We start from the raw sequence: 21,168 nt of genomic DNA, 5'->3' as shown, positions 1-21,168 counted from the left end.
ATTTTCCAATTAAATTTATATCTACTTACATGATTATTTGATGGACATTTGTCTGACCCACCAGACTGTAAACCCTTTTGTTTGTTTTGGTCACTATTATATCCTAATTCCATAGCAATACCTGAACTATACCTGTGTTGGGAGGGAAGAAATTTCCTCTACCCTTCTAGGTTCTTCTGGCTGGTCTAAGAATTAAATTGACATGAAACAGATTAACAGGAAAAAATAAAAAGTTTAAGAACATGTAACATGGGAGAGACCCAGGAAACCTCAGTAACTCACCAAAATGGCTGAAGCGCTCAGCTTAAATGCCATCTTCAGCTAAAGACAAAAGAGGATGTCAGGGGTAGTGGTTTGGGGTGTCAAAGGGGAGAAAGGCAACTGACATGGAGATAGAAAAGCACTGTTTGGTAAATAAATGTTTGCTGGGACATGCACAGACAAAGGGACACAGAGTGGACTCGAATCTCTTGACTTTTCTGAACCAATTGGACCCTAGGACCTATTTATCACGTGGCATTTATTAATATCCAAGCACCTTGTGTCCTACAGAACATCTATGGAAAGCACTGAGTTCGTGCATCCGAAATCTTCTCAGTTAACGTCTATATTCTGGGCAACCCAGGAAGGCAGGTGGAGCGTGCTGGGTGCCTCTGCTGGACCCCAGCAGCCCAGAACTTACCTGCACCTACCTTTCCAGGTGAACGGTGTACTGTTTTCACCATGCACACAGCTCACTGCTAAATGCACTCCTGACATGTACATTCTGCTCTGTCAGGGCCAGGTCTCCGAAGATCCCTGCTACCCCGTCCTTCCTCAGCCAGCTCACTTCCACCCACCCATCCACTCAATCCTCACTTCCTTTAGGACGCCTCACCTTCCCTCCATTCCCAGCAACCTCCCAAATGCCCAGGCTGGGTTCAGGGCCCAGCCTCTACACTTACCTGCACCATTCACCAACTAAAAGTAAAGAGACGCTTCTTTATTACTTGCTGGGTGCTGGGCACATAATAAATACTTGTGAATGAATCTTCAACTAATTACTGCTCCTGGAGGACAAGCAGTATATTTTATCAGCTTTCTAGCTCTAGCACCATCCAAGCACATAGTAGCTGCCCAATAAATACATTTGTTTAACAAATATTTATTATCCATATTTACATACCCAGCTCCTAATATTCCCTCAGGAGTCAAAATATTAACGACTTGGATAAATTAATTTGTACAAACTAGAAAAGGACTGGCCAGGGGAAAGGGGCGCTTCCAATTTAACAAGTGACCTTTGAACAGACAGCTCCGGCCGAAGGCATCACCCCACGTCCGCCCTCCAGCTCGTCAGGAGCGGAGAGGAGCAGGGAGGCTGCCCTGAGCCGCCCCCGTGAGGCCTGGACCGGGCTCCTCCTAGCGCCGTGACTCCTGGGGTGCTAGTGCGCCCCAGGCCCGCAGGGCACTGTCCCCCGAGCGGAACAGGGCTCCACCACACTCAGCGATTCCAGCACTCTGGACAGCTCCATTTTTCTTTCAGGTTTTCAGGTGGAATTTGCGCTCGGGACCCCGCCCTGCTTGCGCAGAGAAGGACTCAGGGGACTGCAGACAAGGTAATTCACAAGGGACTCTGCAAAGTGCTGCCCACCGTGGCTGGTTGTCTCATCTCTGCCACGACCGAACCGTCCACTCGAGAGACACAGTGTCACCAGCCAGAGGCCACAGCCCTGAGCCCGGGAGGCTGTGGAGCCCGAGGTTTAGGGCACAAGCTCACAGGCCGGGGAAGGACTGCCGCTGTGGGGGGGTCGGCTGAGGGCAGGGCGTCATGGGGACGGGGCAGCCCTCCAGCTGGGGTGTCCTGTAGCCCAGGAGCGGACAGGTGGTCATCACTTCGTCACGCTCAAGCCCATCAGTGCGTCCTGGACCGAGTCCCACGTGTAGCCCAGGCACAGCACTGACTCAGTCTGCCGGGTCCTCCAGTAGTCGGGGGGTTCCAGCCCTCCTCGGGGCCCCGTGTATCCATGGGTCCCTCATGATTGCCTCTAACATGCCTCTCACTGGGGTTCAGGGTCAGGAATTGATCAAGCAGGTTTTCACTCTCTATGAACACAAAGAAAAAATAGTCGTATATTCTGCTCAATACCTGCTCACGCAGCCCCCTGAATCCCTTCCCTTAAAAGGCAGGGACCGGGTGACCACTGAGGGGCCCTGATAACTGTCTGTGGAGGAGCTCCAGGCATAACAAGGGGGATGCCACGGAAGGCATTCAGCTGGCCTCAGGACTGAATCCCAATTCTCTCAACAACTAGCTGTGGCTTTGGGCCAGGAATGTAACTTCTGGGAGTCTGTAAACAACGGGAGGCTCTAAGGTCCTTCCCAATAACGTAAGTCTTGGGTCTCTGATCCTATTGGGAAAACAGTCCTTGTCATCACTGATTAGGAATACTGTAAAATTAACAGAGAATGAAGAGAAAAAGAGAAAACGGATGTTTGTTTGTGTGCTGTAATAAAGAATATATCTGGAATGAAAGAGAAAAGAAGGTATTCAGCTTGCTGATGACAGTGAACGCACTGCTGAAGCCAGTCTGCCGTCTCTCTTGTGCAGGTCAACGTCCTAAAGCAGGTTCTGTGGCTTTAGGGCCCGTGGACAACGCCCCCTGGTGGCTGCACACCAGTCCTGCCCAGCGGACACCACCTGGAGGAATCGGCCGCGGCCTCTTTCTCTTCCAGGAGGCCGTGGTCCAGCACGGAGCCGAACATCTCTCCTCCAGTGATGTACCCCATGACCAGGAAGAGCGTCTCCTGGGTCTCAATCACCTCGCACAGTTTCAGGATATTGGTGTGATTCAAGGCCTCATGCTCTGGACTTTGAGGAATAGTCTCTGCGGGCTGGAGGGGCTCTGTGGATTCGTTAATTAAAAAGTAAAAGAATGAAGAAAGAAGGAAAAATTTTAAGGAAGAATAAGAAAAAAATAGTAGAGGAGGAAAAAATAACATACAAAATAGACAAAGAGCCGAAGAGGAAAGAAGCTAACTGCGGTTCCAAGTCGCTCAGGTCACCAACAATCAGCTTCCCGGGTTAAAGGACGAAAAAACCTAGACCCAGACAGGGACTCACACAGGTACTTGAAATTTCTTAACAGTGGCTCCTGATGAGGTCATAGCAAGAAATGCGCCAGTCACAGCTGGTGATAATCCACAGCGATTTTCTCACTTTTTGTTCTCAAGAACCCTTTATTCTTTCTCTTTAAAGGGAGGACTGACCGCAAAGGGTTTTCTGCTTAAGTGGGTGACAGCAATCAATATTTCCCTTATTAAAAGTTAAAACATATAGGACCCTTCCGTGGCCTTTTCATTTCTAGTTTAAAAAGCTATAATAATTTTTGGCTTTTAAAGAGCTCAACTGTCTACCCAACATATTCAATTCTGTTTTTTGAAGCTCTGAGTGATTGTTCTCAAAATGTTGCCACAATGTAACTGGCAGGACGATACTGTAAGAAAGTGTTCTGTGGCGTAAGACACGATAAGGCACATTACTAATGTCTATAAAGACATAAAGCCAAGGGGAAGGCGGCTTTCATCATATTTTCATTCCTTATTTGCACTGCTGCCCAGAGTCTTTGGAGCAGATTTCTCTCTTCCATGAGCCAGAGAGCTTGCTGTGTCCGTTTCAGTTGCAGCTGTGGGTCGAGAAAGCGTCTCTTCCTTTTCTGAACCAACAATGCACTGTTCTTCATGTCTGTGTTGTTCAGCATGGGTGGGAACATGGGTGCTGGACGTGAGGACAGCATCAGGGGCGGGAACCGAGAGGCCCCTTCACTTATTCCTCCTCTCACACTCTTCCTTTCTTTATGCACATCAGAGTCTCTGACCTACATCATTTTCCTTTGCTCTGAAGAACTTCTCTTAACACTTCTAGCCAGGCAGATCTGCTGGTGACTAATTCCCTCAATTTTTGTTTGTTTGAGAAAGTCTATTCCTCCTTCACTTTTAACGGATAATTTCACTGATTCTAGGTGGGTGAGCTTTTCTTTCTTGCATGCATGATTTGTGAAAAACCAGATGGAATTTTTATCCTTGTCCCTCTATAGGTAAGGTGTTTATTTCCTCTGGCTTTCTTCAAGATGTTCTCTTTGTCTTTGATTTTCTGCAGTTTGAATATAATAGGTCTACGTGTAGATTTTTTGGAATTTGCCTGCATAATGTTCTCTGAGCTTCCTAGATTAGTGGTTTGATGGCTATCATCAATTTGGGGGAATTTTTCAGCCATTATTACTTCAAATATTTCTTCTTTTCCTTTCTCTTTCTTTTCCTTTCAGTATTCTCATTACACATGTATTACATCTTTTATAGTTGTCCTACAGTTCACAGGTATTCTGTTTTGGTATTTTTCATTCTTTTTTCCCTTTGCCTTTCAGTTTGAGAAATTTCTACTGATGTATCTCACTGACTGTTTCCTTGGCCCAGCTCAGTCTACCCATAAGCCAAAAGGCAGTCTTCATTTCCGTAATGGTGTTTTTTATTTCTAGCATTAACTTTTGATTCTTTCCAGAGTTTCTATCTCTCTGCTTACACCCACCTGTTCTTGCATTTTGTCCACCTTTTCCATTAGAGCCCTTAGCATATTAGAGCCCAAATCATTTCTACTTTAAATGCCCAGTCCGATACCTCAAAAATCTCTGCCGTATCCGACTCTGATTCTGATGCTTCACTTGCCTCTTCAAAGCGTGTTCTGCCTTTTGGTATGCTTTGTAATTTTTTTGCTGAAAGCCAGCCATGATGTATTGTGTAGAAGGAACTGAGGCAGCCAGGCCTCTAGTGTTAGGTTTTATGTTTCTCTGGCTGGAGCAGGCTGGGTTTACTGTTGGCCGTGGCTGCACGTGTCAGAGACTGAGGGGTCCTCGCCTCGTCTTCCCCACTGCCTTTGGCTCCCCCTTAAGCAGGGTCTGGGCCTTGCAGTTTTCCAGCTGTCACCCCTCGTTACGATCCAGGAGGCTGAGGCTGTAGTTGCGTGCTGGGCGCGGGAAGCCCCCTGCGGTACTAGGCTCGGCTCTCAGTCTTTCCCTGAGCCTGTGCCCCTGGACTGAGACTTTCCCAGGTACAAGCTTGCCCCCCCATTAGGCGAGACCAGAAGCCTAGAGGGGAGTGGAAGCGGGTACATCCCGTCCCCCCAAATCACTTAGGTTCTGGTAAAGCCAAGTCTGTCGAGCTTTGGTAAAACAGTTTTAATTTTGGTAAAATGAGAGCACAGAATGCTCTGGCTCTATTTCAAACTGGAGACCCTTCCCTTCCCACTGCCAGACGCAGGAGAGGGTTTTTCTGAGACTCCGGCGGGGCTCCTGGCTCGTGCCGGCCAAGCGCCCAGCCATCACCCGTCACGGTTGAACTGTCCCTACCAGTGCTGGGGGGCTGGGGGCAGGGGCGCTCTGCTCCCGGACCTCTGCCTCGAGGACACTGCGAGTCTCGGTACCCACTTCTCTGTCCACTCCTCGGGGCAGCTGTTTACCGCGGGACGTCAGTTCTCTGAGGGACCTAAGAAGAGCTGCTGACTTTCAGTCTGCTGAGCTTGTTTTCTTACTGTGAGGACAGGAGTGTGGCCTTCCAAGCTCTTTACACGTGGTCCTATCAATTTCTTTCGTCTGTTAATGTGTCGTTTTGGTAGTTTTAGAGACTCCTTTACAATGTTCAAAACTTCAAGAATCTATGTCTGTTTCAGATGTTTTGCTTATAACATGTATTCGAAAGTACGATTTACACACAGGAAAAACACACTCAACACAAACAAGTGTTTAGAGAAGGAGCTAATCCCTCCTCCCTAGATGAATCTGGGAGTAGTACAGCAGACATCTAAACTTCTCTCTGGCTGTTTTGACTAGAGTGATCTTTTCTTTATAAGTAACTTCTAACAGCAGATGTCAGCCAGCAGAGAGCTGGCTCCACCAGTCAGTTAAGGCTGCCAGTTAAGCATCTGGATAGCCACCGGCACCCCTCGCCGTAGTGATGCCCTCACAAGACGACAGAGTGAGCGCCAGCAGTACACGGCTTTATGTCTCACGCACGACTCATCTGTTGATGCCACGCAAGGTGGCAGGAGGGAAATGACTTCATGGAAATGAAGCAGGTTCCTGTATGGTAGTTTATCACGGTCGTTTGCCTCTGAACATGCATATATGACCAGCCCATCACAAAAGCATTAGGGATTCTGGTGCCCTCTGTTCCCCTTTTCTTTAAAAACCAGTCTACTCTTTAGAAATAAAGCAGACAAATTCATTTCAAAATGATATGTTGCCAACAGTAGATCCTGACGCTTTGGGAAATATATGTTTTATTGCTGGCATGTCAGTCTTCCTTTGAAAGATGGGGGAGAGATATTACTTCACTGCAAATACTTAATGTGTAGGTCTTGTATTTTTCAGATGTGGGTTCTTTTTTTCAGATTGTATTACGATAATTTCTCTTTGTTCCTTTTTCTCACTCAAGTGAATTTCTCATCTCCCTCTATGATTTCTGGCTTCAAAACTCATTCATTTACCTAGGTAAATCTATAGTGAATTTCATTACATATAATGTATGACTTTCGAATCATATTTATGTCAACAGACCAAAACGTCACACACAGGGTTAGATTTCACTAGGCATTTCTGCAGGCACTACGTGCAAGGAAAGAGATGGGACAGCTTTCTACAAAAACTACAGTAAAGGGCAAAGGTCAGGCATCACATACATAAAGAAAGATTCTCCTTGTCTGACAGTATCCAGCATTCCGTGGTGGCGAAGGGTCTTAATCCTTAATAATGCTTACCCAAGATTCTCATAACAATATTAGTTGATTAAATAATAGCCAGGTAGGCCATTCCTTATTCCAAAAGATTATTCCTGAAATCCAAGCCATGTAAACATAGAACCCTTACATTACAAAAGATCCCTAAAGCACATCCAGTCACAAAGCCAAGAATCCATGAAGCAACACCATCAACCACCAGTTATCTCTACCCAGAATTTGCCTGCTTTGTCATTTAAGACTTTTCTGTACTGGGTTTTCTTAAAATAAAGCACAACTGAATTTTTGTTTTTGTTTTAATAAATTTATTTATTTATTTATTTATTTATCTGTGGCTGCGTTGGGTCTCCGTTGTTGCACGCGGGCTTTTTCTAGTCACGGAGAGCGGGGGCTACTCTTCGTTGCGGTGCGTGGGCTTCTCATTGCGGTGGCTTCTCTTGTTGCAGAGCACGGGCTCTAGGTGCACGGGCTTCAGTAGTTGTGGCTCGCAGGCTCAGCAGCTGTGGCACATGGGCTTAGTTGCTCCGCGACATGTGGGATCTTCCCGGACCCGGGTTCGAACCCGTGTCCCTTGCATTGGCAGGTGGATTCTTATCCACTGTGCCACCAGGGAAGTCCCTGAACTTTTGTGACATAGATTTCTTTCTTTCTCAAAAAACTCCAGATTACTATACGAAATTTGACTCAAAAGTCTCCAAAAACTTTTCAGATAAAAGTAATATAAATTTGTAATTCAATTAAATGAAAGAGTAATGAATCTATACTTCCCCAACTATTGCTCAATCTTTACAAACGGGAGCTGCAGATCTCTGGATGCCCCTGAGCCGCTGGTAAGCCCCATGCCACCGGGACTTCCGCTGATCACAAGTGTGGGGAGAAGCCCCCGAAACTGAGCCCTTATGCAAATAAGATATGCAAGATGATTAATCATTAGAAGAAAAACACGTACCCGCTCAAACTGAGGTGGAACAAGATATAAGGAGACTCTACCTGAGGAGAAGTCAGACTACAGGCAGTTTATCAAGTGAAGTCAGAGCTTAGCAAACAGCTAATGGACTTTCCTGAGCTATTTCTTGGAAGGAGAAACCGGCGGGGTCACTGATCCCTACTGAACACGGAAACAACCCAATCCTTCCCTAACATCATCCCTCCTCTCCCCAGTCCCACCCCGCTCAGTCAACTGGTCACCCTCCCCCGCCCCACACCCGCCCCCATCACAAGCTCTGCTGAATCCAGCTCTTCCATCTGGGATCCACCCACCTCCTTCCATCTCTACTGCCACCCCCTCCATCAGGCCACCTTTTCTACGGGGGCTCCCTAACTGGCTTCACTGCCCCCAGGCTTAGCCTCCCCAGTCCATCTTCCCCCAAACCAGCAGCAAGATCTTGCAAATTTATAGGTCTAATCAAGTCACTCTCCCGGTTAAAGTCCTTCGGTGGCTCGTTAATACCAAGAATGTCTCCACGGATAAAATCCATATGCCTCGCATGATTATAAGGCTTGGAGGCTCACAGATTTTGCTGTCCATTGAGATCTGGGAAGCGTTACAATTCCCAGTGCTGCAGCAGTCCCCGCACCCGTGGAGCCGTAACGTCTGCGGGCGAGGGCCAGTCTTCAGCACCACCACCTGCCAGACACACACACACACACACTCACACTCGCCACCCAGAATCCTCAAACCCGGGTTAGAGGCCACGCCCCCGTGCTCTATGGCACCTTGTCCTTCCCCTGTTATACCACCAAAGACCAGGCGCTGGGTCTGCTGTCAACCTTCGGTTTCCCCTGCCTAACCCAAGGCTCCGGGAGCAGGGACGTGACCTCCTAGTGACCACGCATCCCAAGCAAGCAGCTCCTAAGGAGAGGGACCATGATTTCACTGCCCAACACTGGTCTCCAGCACTCACTGGACACCCAACTTTTTTATTCAAGTCCAGGTTGGACCCCTTTAAAATGGATAAATCAACAGTAAGCACTGTGCTCCTGAAAATCTGACAGATGGTTCTTTAAGAAGTGACAGCCCAGCACAGGGGGCAGGAAGAAAGAGCCCTTCGTCTTCGAGCACACCCTGGGAATAATCCAACTTTTCAAAACCCTCCTCGATGAGCACATTCCCAGCAGCTACAGAAACGTGCCCGATCTTTAAGTGCTGATATCCCCTGGGCTCTCTCTGCCGGGTCACTCTATACTCTGCGCCACCGTTAGCATCTTTTCTGAGGTGGCAACATTGTCCTCAGACGTCCAACAGTAAGTCCTCAGGCGATAAAGACATCTCCCAGTCCACGCTTCCCAGGGCCGTTATGAAGCGTGAGTGAGAATGTACAGAAAACTCACCTGAAACACAAAAAAATACTCCACAAATACAGGTTATGAGACTTAGTATAGATTAATAGTAAGCAAAGCCCAGAAGACATACTTATTGGAATTGTTATACTTTAATTTCTGGGTAAATGGATACTAGGAAAGAAACTGCCATGCTTTAAATTCAAAAGGCACCCTTGGAAGGATGGCAGCTTCACTCATAATCTGAGTTGCTTCCAGAAGATGGTCCCAAGTTATTTGCTTGTTTCTAAATTATCTACAAGCTTCAGACACTGCACACATCTAAAATGCTCATTAGAAGTCAAAGAGCTTTACATGCCTAAATTTGGTTTGCGGATGAATATGTATGTGTACTGCATAAAACCCAAAAACATTCAGTAGATCCTAGGATGCATGCAAAGTTACTTAAACTCACTTTTACCCCCAAACAAATCTACTGCGGGTGAATCACATGGAGCCACAATGGATATATTACATCAATACGGATCAAAAATGCATTACAATTATGGGAGAACGCAGTCTGTGGCTGGCTTTTGTCTCTCATTTTTGACAGCTAGACCCCACCACGGGCCCCACTGCCCATCACTTACAGACCTTTAGGCTCTCACTCACCCTCCGCGCCCATGCTTAAAAAGAGGCTCATGGTCCTCTCCCCAGCTGACTAAGCCAGCATGGTCAAAAGCTGAAAAGGTCTCAGTCTTAAGAGGTTCATATATCTAAAGAGGCCAGGCTAGAAATAAGTTGATCTGAGTTCAATACCACAATCTACAAGTAAAGAAAACTCCGTTTAAGTCTTTTTTTCCTTAGTAACATTTACAGGGTTGCATACATGTGTGTATGTCTTAACACACAGAAGTTAAAAGAGAAAGAAAGCCCTGTCGTCTCATATAGAGAAAACCCCTTGTTGTGTTAAAAATAATAACACTCGGGGCAGCCAGAGTCCCGTGGATGGAAAAGGACGAGTCTCTGGCCCAATGCTGACAGAACAAGCAGACATTTCAATAAAGGCCTATCAATGAAAAATTAAACTTCTGTAAAGGAAATTCTATAATAACAAGGGAAAATATAGATGTTAATAAAAGAAAAAGAGAAAGGTAAAACTTTCATAAACAGTCTAATTAGAACCACAAAAAAATTATACAGGAGAAAAGAATGAAAGAAAAAATTTTAATGTTATGAATGGTTTGCATTCAGGTGGAGGGAACTTGAATAAATTTTCTCTCATCTTTCAATTTTTCCTTTTTGTCTAAATTTTTGAGGATAAGCTTCTAGTTCCTATCCTGAAAACAACTTTAACCCCGCCAAGACCAGACAAAGTAAAAGGTGCCAACCTCAGCATGTTACAGCAAAATGCTATCAGCAGGTCATAAGTCTCTCCCAGCTGCTTGGCACTGAATAATAACCACATTGGCAGCTCCCACACAGAAGGCAGGATGGAGCTAGTTTCGTGGGGATGTGGAGAAAAGTCATCCTGTCCACTAGGCCACAAGTGGGCCTAAGTAGATTACCCTGTGCTCTCCCAGGAAGAAAGCAGTTAACACACAGAGCCGGTTTTAAACACTCCAGCACCACACAGAAAAGAGCTATCCAGTCACACCAAGGACAAACGTTTAGACTGGAAAGTTACAGAAACATAGGAAAAGCCCTCTTGAAACGTGAATACCCATCAATTCCAAACCCGATCACCCAGTAGCTATGACCACGGGCAGCTTGCGAGATTGACATCACTTCCAAGGGGCCTGGAGCCGCCAAGGGCTGAGCAGGCACCAGGTCCCACACACCGCTCAAGTCCCAGGGTGGACACCACAGGGCGTCAAGGAAGCGGTGGGCTGACGATTCTCCAGCTCTGACGTTCACAAGTGCTTTCTCACTCGTAAAGCCCTGAGCTTCAGAATGCCAATGACCAACGTGCTGTCCTCTTGCGGGGGACAGGGGGCGCTGGAGAGGAAGCAGGGGGAAGCAGCACAGCCGATGCAGGGCTTCTGCTGTCAGCTTCCAAAGTTAATGCTCCCTTGACGACCCTAAACCTCTACTCTGCGCATATGGACCATAATGAGAGTTTTATAAGAATCACAACTGTGGCAAATACACACTCAAATCATGGACCACAACTAACATTGAACATTCTTCCCTTGAAATGAAGAAAAGTTTATTTTCAAACCCGGAGATACTATGAAGCTGTAATTTGGTAGGGAATTGGGTTTTGATCCTACACTATCTCTTGGCTCTCAAGACAAATCTCTAGGCTTTTACTGCTCTGGACCCCAGTCTGACTGTTGCATCAAGGTCACAATCTCCAAACACATTTCTATGCAGCCAAAAGGGAGAAAAAAATGTGCGCATATAGCAAAGAACACTCCAAATATACATCGGTTGAGGGCACGGGGGCACGGAAGTAGCAAAACAAGCTCCCCAAGTTCCCCCCACACAGCGTAGCGTAAAGGGCGCCGGGCCAGGAGCCAGAAGGTCCAGGTCTGAGCGCCCAGCTGCCGTCCACTCTCTGAGGGACCGTGGGGAAGACACTCATCCTTAAGGGCTCAGCTTCTCCATCTGTCGAACAAGGAGGTCCCGACAGGTGACTTGGGAGGTGTACATATATATATACATCAAAGGTCTTTTCCAGCATTACCTTTCCTAAATTTCTCAGCTCAAATTTCCTCTTCCTTTACCCCTGAGAGCATCTGCTGCAGGTTCTACACGTGGGACCCATCACTTGACCACAGGGCTTCAGTACAACTCCTGGAACCATGAAGACAGGGTATAAATTTCCCTCATTCATTCATCATTCTATTAGCAAGCACAAAACCATCACTTACATCATAATATACAAAACCATGTGCTAGATACTTTACGGGACGGATATAAAAATGAACAACTTCAAAAGGTCCGGTCTCTACTTAAAGGCATTTAATGTTTACAATCCAAAGGGAAATATAAAGAATTGAAGAAAACTGCAATGACAAAGATCTAGAACAAACTGCTAGTTAATCACAGTTCCTTTCCCACGAAGCCTAGATGGGACCCAAAATCCTTCTCAACACAGCATTCCACTCAGCAGCCTAAAGACTGCAGTCAGCAGGTGAGGTTAACTTTGCTGCCAGGTTAGGCTCGCTCCTGAGCACGTGCCCGGGCACTTCCAGTGCCCTCCTCCCGCCTGTCCCCCTAACCTCCTTGACTTCCACCTTCACCTTCAAACCATTAGGTATTCCCGAAAAGCCGGGGGCCCCTCAGACCCTCGTCACAGTGGCTGAAAGCCCTTGCCAATTCACCTTTGCCAACTTTCTAAAAATTTCAAATTCCAGGGAAACAGGAAATATATATACTTGCTTTACTCCATGTCTACCACACTGCTATACTAAACTCTGAACTGCATGACTGACATTGGCATTGGACATCTAGTATATTCCTACTAAGAAGAACAATGCGCAGTGTCACTGAGGCTTAAGTCAGTGCGCATACGACCCAGCAAGCTTTACAGACACTCACGCCTCCTGCTCCTCTCCCGCTGTGAGAGGCTGCATCCCTAATCCTAGCTGGCCATCTGGGAAACAAATGACTTTGTGATGGCACTGTAAATTGGTTCCACTCCTCTGGAAAGCAATCTGGCAATATGCTTTAGAAGCCATAAAACTGTTCATACTCTTTGACCTACTAATACCACTAGGGACTCTGTCATAAGAAACTAATTCAAACTGTGGAAATAGCTACATGCACAAAGATATATCTTGTGGTGTTATTAATAACTGTGAAAAGCTGGGAGCAAGATACTCATCAACAACAGAGTTAATTACTTAATGGTATAGAATCACAACAGAGAATGCAACCATTAAAACGGTAATGATGAAGATTATGTAGCAATAAGGGGAAATGCAGATGCAAAACAACAGATACAACGATGTAAAAATCACTGAAGAAAAAACTGATAATATTAAAAACTGATAATCATTGTTGTAGGACAGTGAAGGGGGTGTTTTCTCCTGTTCTGTTTCTTAGCTTTTTGTGATACAGCACTGATGCTTCTACCATTTAAAGATAATCTTCGGAAATATGAACGCAGGCCTTGATCGTGAGGATGAAGAGGAAAGGGACCACATCAGAAAGCCCAGCCTGCTACCTTCCGCAACGGGGAGGGGACAGGGCCCTCCACACCCTGGGGGCCGGAAGCGTGTGCACAGAGCAGCTCCACAGAGAGCCACCAGGCAGTGTGTGCGCCTGTCAGTGATTAGGGAAATATGAGCAGCGCCCATCTGCTAACCCCAGTCAATCCCCTCCATTACCAGCATCCCGAGGCCAAGAATTTCCCAGGCACACCGCACTTGCTGTCAGCTTAGTTATCTGTTTACCAGATTTATATGGGGTCACACGGGGCTGTTCGATAATTTATTTAAAGCAAGTAAGCTCAGATGTTCACGTCTGGAGCAATGAGGAACGTCTGCGCCAAGAAACGCCATCATCATAAAGATCGGGGGAGAGGGCAGAAACCACCTGTCGCCTCTGGTGAAACAGAGGAAGCGGCAGCGCTGACGCTGCCACTCGGGGGTCTCAGAAACGGGCGCCCGGGCGAGGGCAGAGCTGCCTCTCCAGGGCTGGCGTGGGGATGGAGGACGCAGCTCAGGAAGAGGGGTCCAGCCCAACAAACGTTCCTCCAGATGGACACTGATCCCAACCTGGGGCCACTGAACCCCATGTGCAGGTGCCCCCTGTGTCCAGCCGGGGACCAGCCCGCGCAGGGAGATTTAAGGAGCTCCAGCCTGCCTAAACTGCCAGCACTGAGGGGTCGCGCAGGTTCTCTGCTTCCCCGCTCTCGTGCTCTTACCCTCATCCCCGCGGCCGAGGACTTCTTTATGCTGCAGGGTCAGCGACCAAGTTCTGATCTCTCCGTATCGCAATTTCTGCTCTGAGTCCCTGCCAGGGAGGGAGCAGAGCAAAGACGTCTCAGAAACAGATTTTGAAATTAGACAAAACTGACTTAAATTCAAATTATGTTACCCTCCTCCCTGCTGACCTCGGGAAAATTGCTTAATCTCTCTCAACTGCAGTTTCTTTTTCTATAAAACGTGCACCTACGCCATCAGGTCACTATAAGGATTAAGTGAAACAAGGAGCGTCGACCCCAGCGTCTGACGCCACGTAATGCTTGTTAATCCAAGTCTGCCCCACATGCCCTCCCGCTCCTTGGCCACTGGCGCCCCACCTGCCTCTCCATCCCCCTCTAATCCTGTCCACTAAACAAGGACTGCACAGCCCCACCCTGCCGCTCAAGCCTCCTTATGCTGACCACACACCTGGACTCCACTTGCCTTCTGGAAGCGCCCACCACCGAAACCCAGACACCGTCCTCTCTGAACCACGATCTGACGCCAGCGTGGGCGCTTGAGGCCGCACCGCCTGGGCTCACAGCCCTGCCGGTTCACTTGTTAGGAAGTGCGACTTGGGTCAAGCTATGGAACCTCTGCGTGCCTCAATCGCCCCATCTGTGAAACAGAGACAATGGCAGTGCCTACCTCATACGACCGTGAGGCGGATCCCTGTGTCTACAGGCATCTGGGAGCCGTGTCCAGCACATGGCAAGCAGGCACTTTTTACATCTTTGACTCCCTGTGAGAGTGTTTCGTCCAGATCACTCGGTTAGCTGCCTGTGCTAGCCCACGTCATCAGATGAGCAAGCATCCCCGCTACCCTCTGACACCACGGGAGATGAAGCAGGCTCGTAGAGTGAAGCCTTTCCGGTGCCAGTGTGGTCCACAGGCCAGCATCAGCATCACGCGGGAGATCATTCGAAATGCAGCCTCTCAGGCACCCCCAGCCCGACTCAAATGGAATCTGCATATTAACACATTTTGAATGCACAAGCCCTCTGTCACCTGGGGTTCCTGTTATAACACAGATGGGGGGCAGGGGACCTGAAATTCTGCCATCCTAGGACCCCACTTGGAGTAGCAGGTGTGAAAAGAGAGCACCGAACTCCAAAGAGGAAGTGCACCAGGATGTGAGACAACAGCTGCCTTGGCACCTGCAGGTGGACAATGAGGGAGACGGGCATGACCGATGACCTGGAAGAGTCCATAGCTAAGAAGTCAAATGGCGCGGGGAGCTCCCTGGTAAGTCCTTAGAGGGTAGGGACCACGTCTTACTCATCCTGGTTTTCTCAACAGAGGATGCCTGGCACAGAGGAGGCAGGTCACTGTAACCATCTATCTCCGTCTCAATGAAACCAGAATAGCACTTGTTAGCTTTACAGAAACACAACTGTTTTATAGCTGTATTAGCAGCCCCTCCCCACCCTACTCTAATATAATATTTGCCTCTACATTTCCTATATGAAGATGACACACCCTATCATTAATCAAAGGGAACCACTTCTAAACGTTTTCTCTTAGTAATGATGCTGGCTTTGAAAACCCGGGAGGCGGGGGGTGAAGGTGGGGTGGGGGTAGGAGGAGGGGCCGGCAGAACATCCTACACAAAACAGCGGCTACATTTTTAAAGAGCATTTGCTGGTACCTTGCTGACTCTTTCATTTTAAACATCCAGCATGTTGAAAACTAAGTGAAGGCAGCAGAAGAGGAAGTGCCCTGCTGCTATAACCCTTGACCTTTTCTTAGTGACCCACGAAACTAATCAGCCCCTGGAGGTCAACAACCAGGGACTAGTTAGAGGGAAGGAGACACGGAAAGCAAACTAGAGTAGAGACTAGAAAAAACACACCAGCTGATCCAAGAGTCCCTTGAAGTCCCTCCTTCCTGGGGAGCACAGCCCTCACTTTCCAAGACAGCAGCAATAACCGGATGCCCTTGCTTTTGATCTCAGCAATCTGTCCCCTTGTCCAGCAGGGCCCTCGCCCTACCGCCCACCTCCACACACACCTGTCGCCAAGGTAACTGACTAAGGGGAGGAATCCACACAGACGTGAGAAGAAAGCTATCTTCCCAGTCCAGTGCCCACAACTAGCATGAAGTTACCTAAATGTGAGACCACATCAATCCCAAATGTGCCTCTCTTTGAAAAAACAAAGGAAGATCACCGGCAGATGTCCCTAAGAGAATCTCCTTTACGTCACTCTGAATCAGCAGCTACATATGAACACAGAGTAACATTATTATACGCTTATACTACATATACCTACATGTACAAACACACAGCGATACGTTTCTCTGCTCTGCCTGTATGTGAAAAGGGTTTGGGGTGGGTAAGGCAGTCCTTGTCCTCAGCTACTGGAGTAAGCCAACCATTTTCTGCCCTTAGGTGAGGTCTCTAAGCAATTCCAGGGATCATATACACCCTTTCTGCTTCAACTACTGATGGAGCTCTCACAGAAAAACAGAATACAAAACAATGACAAAGTTTCAAAATTTTACATCTAAACATTCATTTTTAAAATGAAATCAAAGCAGGGAGAACACTTGTTTCCCCAAACCTCATCTCTAAACTTCCACGAACTTTCAACCAAATAATCTTAAAGCCACAGTCACACAGGGAGGAGGATGCCAGCCCTGTCACTGACGTTTTAAAGAAACTCCGAGGGCCCGGGAGGAGCTAAGGCAAAGCATCCCTCTAAACCGAGGGACCCTCGGAGGGCCTATGTGGTGCAGGCAAACACACAGCCACGTTTCCCAAAGTAATGTCCTGTTGAGTGTTACAACGCACAGGGGTGGTGAGGCTCTGGGTGAGAAGACTTCAGGAACTACAGAAGCGTCAGCTCGAACCCATCACGGTCTGCAGTTTATAGAATGAAACTGCCCTCAGAACGCAGAGTGACCGGGAGCCGGCAGTGAATGTAGGCGAGCGGACCCCTGTCCTTCCTCCAAGTCCCTGAACTCAAGTCCCCGCAGAGTAAGTGAGACCGGCCCCTCCAGACACCAGCGCTAAGCCGCATGAATAGAGAGACATGCTCCATAAGGACGTGAAAAGCACCTTCCAACACAAATAAACAAAACAGAAGACAGTCCCTGTGTGTGTGAGGACTATTTTCCAGCAATCCCTGCTAATAAGGACACCCTGAGAAAAGGCATTTCTGTATCTTTTGTGATGAGAAAAATCTTAATTACAGCCCAAAGAGCAAAGTACTCAAGAGGAATTAGACCAACGATCCCATACCTTGACCATACATTTAGAATCACCTGTGAAGCTTTTAAAAATCCCAATGGCCAAGGCGCACACCAGGTCAGTGACATGGGAATCTCTGGAGGTGGCCTGCAGTGCACGGCCAAAGTTGGGAACCACCGAATTAGGGATTATTCCAAAGACACCGTCCAGGGCAGAGTCCATCTGAGCATGACTGTGGGCCCTTGATACGCTGGGACCTTTGTCTAAATCTCACACCCAGCTATGATGGTGGATGGTACAAGCCACTCACCCTCAACCCTAGGAGGGGCTCGGGGCCATGCACACACAGCCCTCCCCTTAAAATGCAGCACAGACAAGGTCGCCCATCCAGAGGGCCTGCCCGGATGAGCAGGGTCCAGGAGACCCTCGGTCTGTATCTGCAGGGGGCACCTCCCTGGCAGCAATGTGAGGGGCTCTGGAGACGGGCTGGGACATGAGCTGACACACGGGCCCAGCTGAGCCAGTGTCCCCCGGGGAGCACGCTCCTTTCAGGATGCCGCAAAGCCCCTCATGACCACTCCGTGAGGGAGAATGCAAACCCTCTTAGCAAAATACACACAAGGATTAAAGAAGTGGGTACATTTCCTTGCTGTTGCTCCTCTATTGATAAAGATGGAAAATTCACTTTATCTGAATTTGTTTAAAAAGTTCTCAGTGTTTACCATTGATACTCTCCAAGTTTCCCCCCATTTAAATTCGGGTTAGATAGTTTTATTTGGTTTTATTTGAAAGCAAACTTCTGGCAGAGGTACGTAGAGCAGAGATATATACAAAACTCCAGGAGAATCAATTCGTATTTATTCAAAGCATTTAAAAGCAAAATTTGACCCAAGAATTCAAATAAAAAGAAAATCAAACATATTGCATATATCTTGAAAGATTATTTTAAATAACAGAACATCTTAAAGCGTAAATGTAGAAAGGCAGGGGAAAGACATACAGAGATATTCAACATATAATATCTTTCTACAGAATGTGGATTTTTTTAAAGAGCACTTTTGTCCAAGAAAAAAGAAAAAAGAGAAACCAACCCCTAAATCTAAGATGCTTTCCAACATGAGCTGTGAAGGCAGGTGGCCCGGGCTTGAAGCCACACGCAGTGCCCTGGACCATGTCTCCCAGCCTCTGTGCCCCCTCTTACCTTTGCATCAGAGGCTCTGGAGTCGGACTGTTGGGCTCGAATTCCGGTCTGCACGTGAGCTGTGTGAGTGCATTTAACCTCCCCGCCCCTCTCTCCCTCCTCTGTGACACTGAAACAAGAACAGGACCTACCTCCAATTGGCGGAAACTGGAACCTGGTGCACAGCCGATGGGAATGCAAAATGGTGCAGCTGCTGTAGAAAACAGTCTGGCAGTTCCTAAAAATATGAAACATAGAATTACCATAAGATCCAGCAATTCCACTTCTGCGACTCTGCCCCAAAGAGCTGTGAGTAGACACTGGAACAGATATCTGCACACCCATGTTCACAGCAGCATATTCACAATAGCCAAAAGGTGGAAGCAGCCCAAGTGCCCATCAACAGAACAATGCATAAAATGTAGTATATATATACAATGAAATATTATTCAGCCTTAAAAAGGAAGGAAATTCTGACACATGCTTCAACACGGATGAACCTTGAAGATAACTATGCCAAGTGAAATAAGCCAGTTATATAAAGACAAAATATTCTATGATTTCATGTATATGAGGTACTTAGGGCAGTCAAACTCATAGAAACCGAAAGAATGATGGTTACCAGGGGCTGCAGGGAGGGGGAATGGGGAATTAGTGTTTAATGGGTACAGAGTTTCAGTTTGGGAAAATGAAAAAGTTCTGAGATGGAGGCAGGTGATGGTTTACCCAACAATGTGAAAGTACTTAATGCCAATGAACTGTACACTTAAAAATGGTTCAGATAGTAATTTTTATGTTTTGTATATTTTACCACAATAAAAGAATAAAAGTAAATAAGAAAGCCTAGGCCCTACCTCCTAGAGTTGCTGTAAGGGCTGGATATATGAGAAGTGTTTACAGAGTACCTGGCAGGGAAGCCCTCCATAAACACTAGCTACAGCTACGCTCTTATTGTCCTACCTTTGGAGCTCCCTCCAGGCCCCACTACCATGTTCTGCAGAAACACATGCTCACTGACTAGATTCTGATCCCCCTCCTGGAGCTGTAAACCTTCTGCAATGAGACAGTTCCAGCCCTGGGCTTCCTTCCAGCACAAATGCTCTAATATTGGGACAAAACTTCCACTGCAATCAGATAAAGATGAAGAGACCACCTGGTTCCTGCAGAGTGTTCACACATAGAGCTGAGAAGACCACAATTAAAAAAAAAAAACAAAAAACTGATTTTATCATCTATTTCCTAAATGGTTTGTTAATAATTTTGCCTTAAAGATAGGTTCGTAGGCTAATGCTATCATATAGGTCTGACAGTGGGGAAGAAAGGAAAAAAGTTCCCCTCCTATTCATAAATATTCTTTCACCTTTTATCACAATCAAGACTATTTTACTTCTTTGCTTCGTCATTTAAAAGTCCTTTTATTATGAAAATTTCCAAGCATATACAAAAGTAGAGACCCGACTAGCCCTCACGTACCCAGCTTAACAGCCAACTTCAACCTCTCTGACCCTACCTACGACTCGACATTCTCCCCACAAAAAACTAGAATAAAAACACCAGGGCAGCTACACTGAAGCAATGTTCTTTTCTAACAATCATCATCATCATCACCATCACCATCATCACTATTTTACTTTTAGAAGTTCTTTTTGGATATCTTCTCACCTGCTTTCCTTTTTTTCTTTGAAACTACAAATAATTTCAATACCTACTATGCCAAGGTTATTGTGAGGATGTAATATACACGAAAATGCGGAGCTTGGTGTCTGATGTGCATGAAGTTCCTGAGAAATCTTAGTTCTCCGTGGACCACCACCTCACCCTTCTCTCCAAGACAACAGATACCAACCACCGCCACCCCTCTCACACACACATATCCTTCTCCACTAAAGAATGTCCTTGCTTGTCCCTCACTCCTCCCTTCCCTTCCCAAACACTGGTCCTTGCTTCCCTCCTGGCCCCTCGGCCTGCTTCGAAGCCAGGAATCCCAAACACAAATGCCTGATCACAAATCCAATCACCTAGAAGACCCCAAATATAAAGACAAATACAGAAAGTGGATAAATTGAACTGATCAATATATTTAACATTTAGGGTACCAGCCACTAAATTAAAAATTAAAAACATACCCAATCTAGTGCCTGTATATTATTTAACAGAAAAACCAGGCTAGACACTAACTACATGGTAAAAATAGCACAAACAGGGATTCCTATGCAGGTCGTGTGTATGTGTGTGTATTTATATTTTAAACATTAAACCCTTTTTTGATGATCCAAGAAATTTTATCTGCTGATGAGATTCATTTCCTTGCAGGACTTTCCGCCAGTGGCAAACCTGCCACATCTAATTTGTTTTAAAAGGAATTCTAATCACCCAACCAATCATACTCTTGACCTCCAGCCTTCACAGTCACTTCGCTGTGGCCAAAATTGGCTCTAAAAATTCATGTTGTAACAGTTCTGTTGTCCTCAAGCTCCAAAACGCCAATGACAGGAATATAATTTGACCAAACCCTCTGGTAGAAGAAAAAACAGTACCTGCAGTTTCTAATTCGTCTTCTACCAAGATTCTTTAAATAAAAGTGAATGTCTAAGATATTATTAAGTCATAACTTTTCCTCTACTGGGGTTTAAAGACTTATAAATCATCCAAGTCTCTATGCAGTGAATCTGGTCTCCTCATTACAAAAATCACATGTCTCACTTTTGCTTTTAAATAACTTTTCTTACTGCAGAGATATAATGACCAAGTAATAATCCTTCCAACTCCCCGCCCTCCCCTCCTGGCACACATTCAATCCTAACCACGCTGGCGCACGGCGTTCTGGCTTGAAAAGGCGTCGCATTTGCTGCCTGCC

General features: G+C 46.6%; 1 protein-coding gene across 12 annotated transcripts in view; it reads right to left on the bottom strand.

The window, feature by feature from the left end:
• FARS2 (phenylalanyl-tRNA synthetase 2, mitochondrial) overlaps positions 1 to 18,551 on the bottom strand; it is a 374,708-nt gene extending 356,157 nt beyond the window's left edge. For 2 of the 12 annotated variants that reach the window (XM_059937845.1, XM_059937846.1), the window contains exons 1-4: positions 18,464 to 18,551; positions 14,371 to 14,559; positions 13,902 to 13,990; positions 11,715 to 11,824 (exon numbers count right to left, since the gene is read on the bottom strand). Coding sequence is in view for 3 of the 12 variants with exons in the window: in XM_059937842.1 (XP_059793825.1) it covers positions 13,902 to 13,990; positions 14,590 to 14,594 (94 nt within the window). In the remaining 9 variants the exon portion in view is untranslated. Of the gene's footprint in view, positions 1 to 11,714; positions 11,825 to 13,901; positions 13,991 to 14,370; positions 14,560 to 14,589; positions 14,645 to 18,463 lie in introns of those variants that run through there. The other 10 variants (XM_059937847.1, XM_059937848.1, XM_059937853.1 and 7 more) reach the window with 10 other exon arrangements.
• Positions 18,552 to 21,168: the final 2,617 nt, after the last annotated feature.

Source organism: Balaenoptera ricei, chromosome 11 (assembly GCF_028023285.1).
Source record: "Balaenoptera ricei isolate mBalRic1 chromosome 11, mBalRic1.hap2, whole genome shotgun sequence".
NCBI lineage: Eukaryota > Metazoa > Chordata > Mammalia > Artiodactyla > Balaenopteridae > Balaenoptera > Balaenoptera ricei.
The sequence above is the reverse complement of the archived record's forward strand: the minus strand, read 5'-3'. Positions and strand labels throughout refer to the sequence as shown.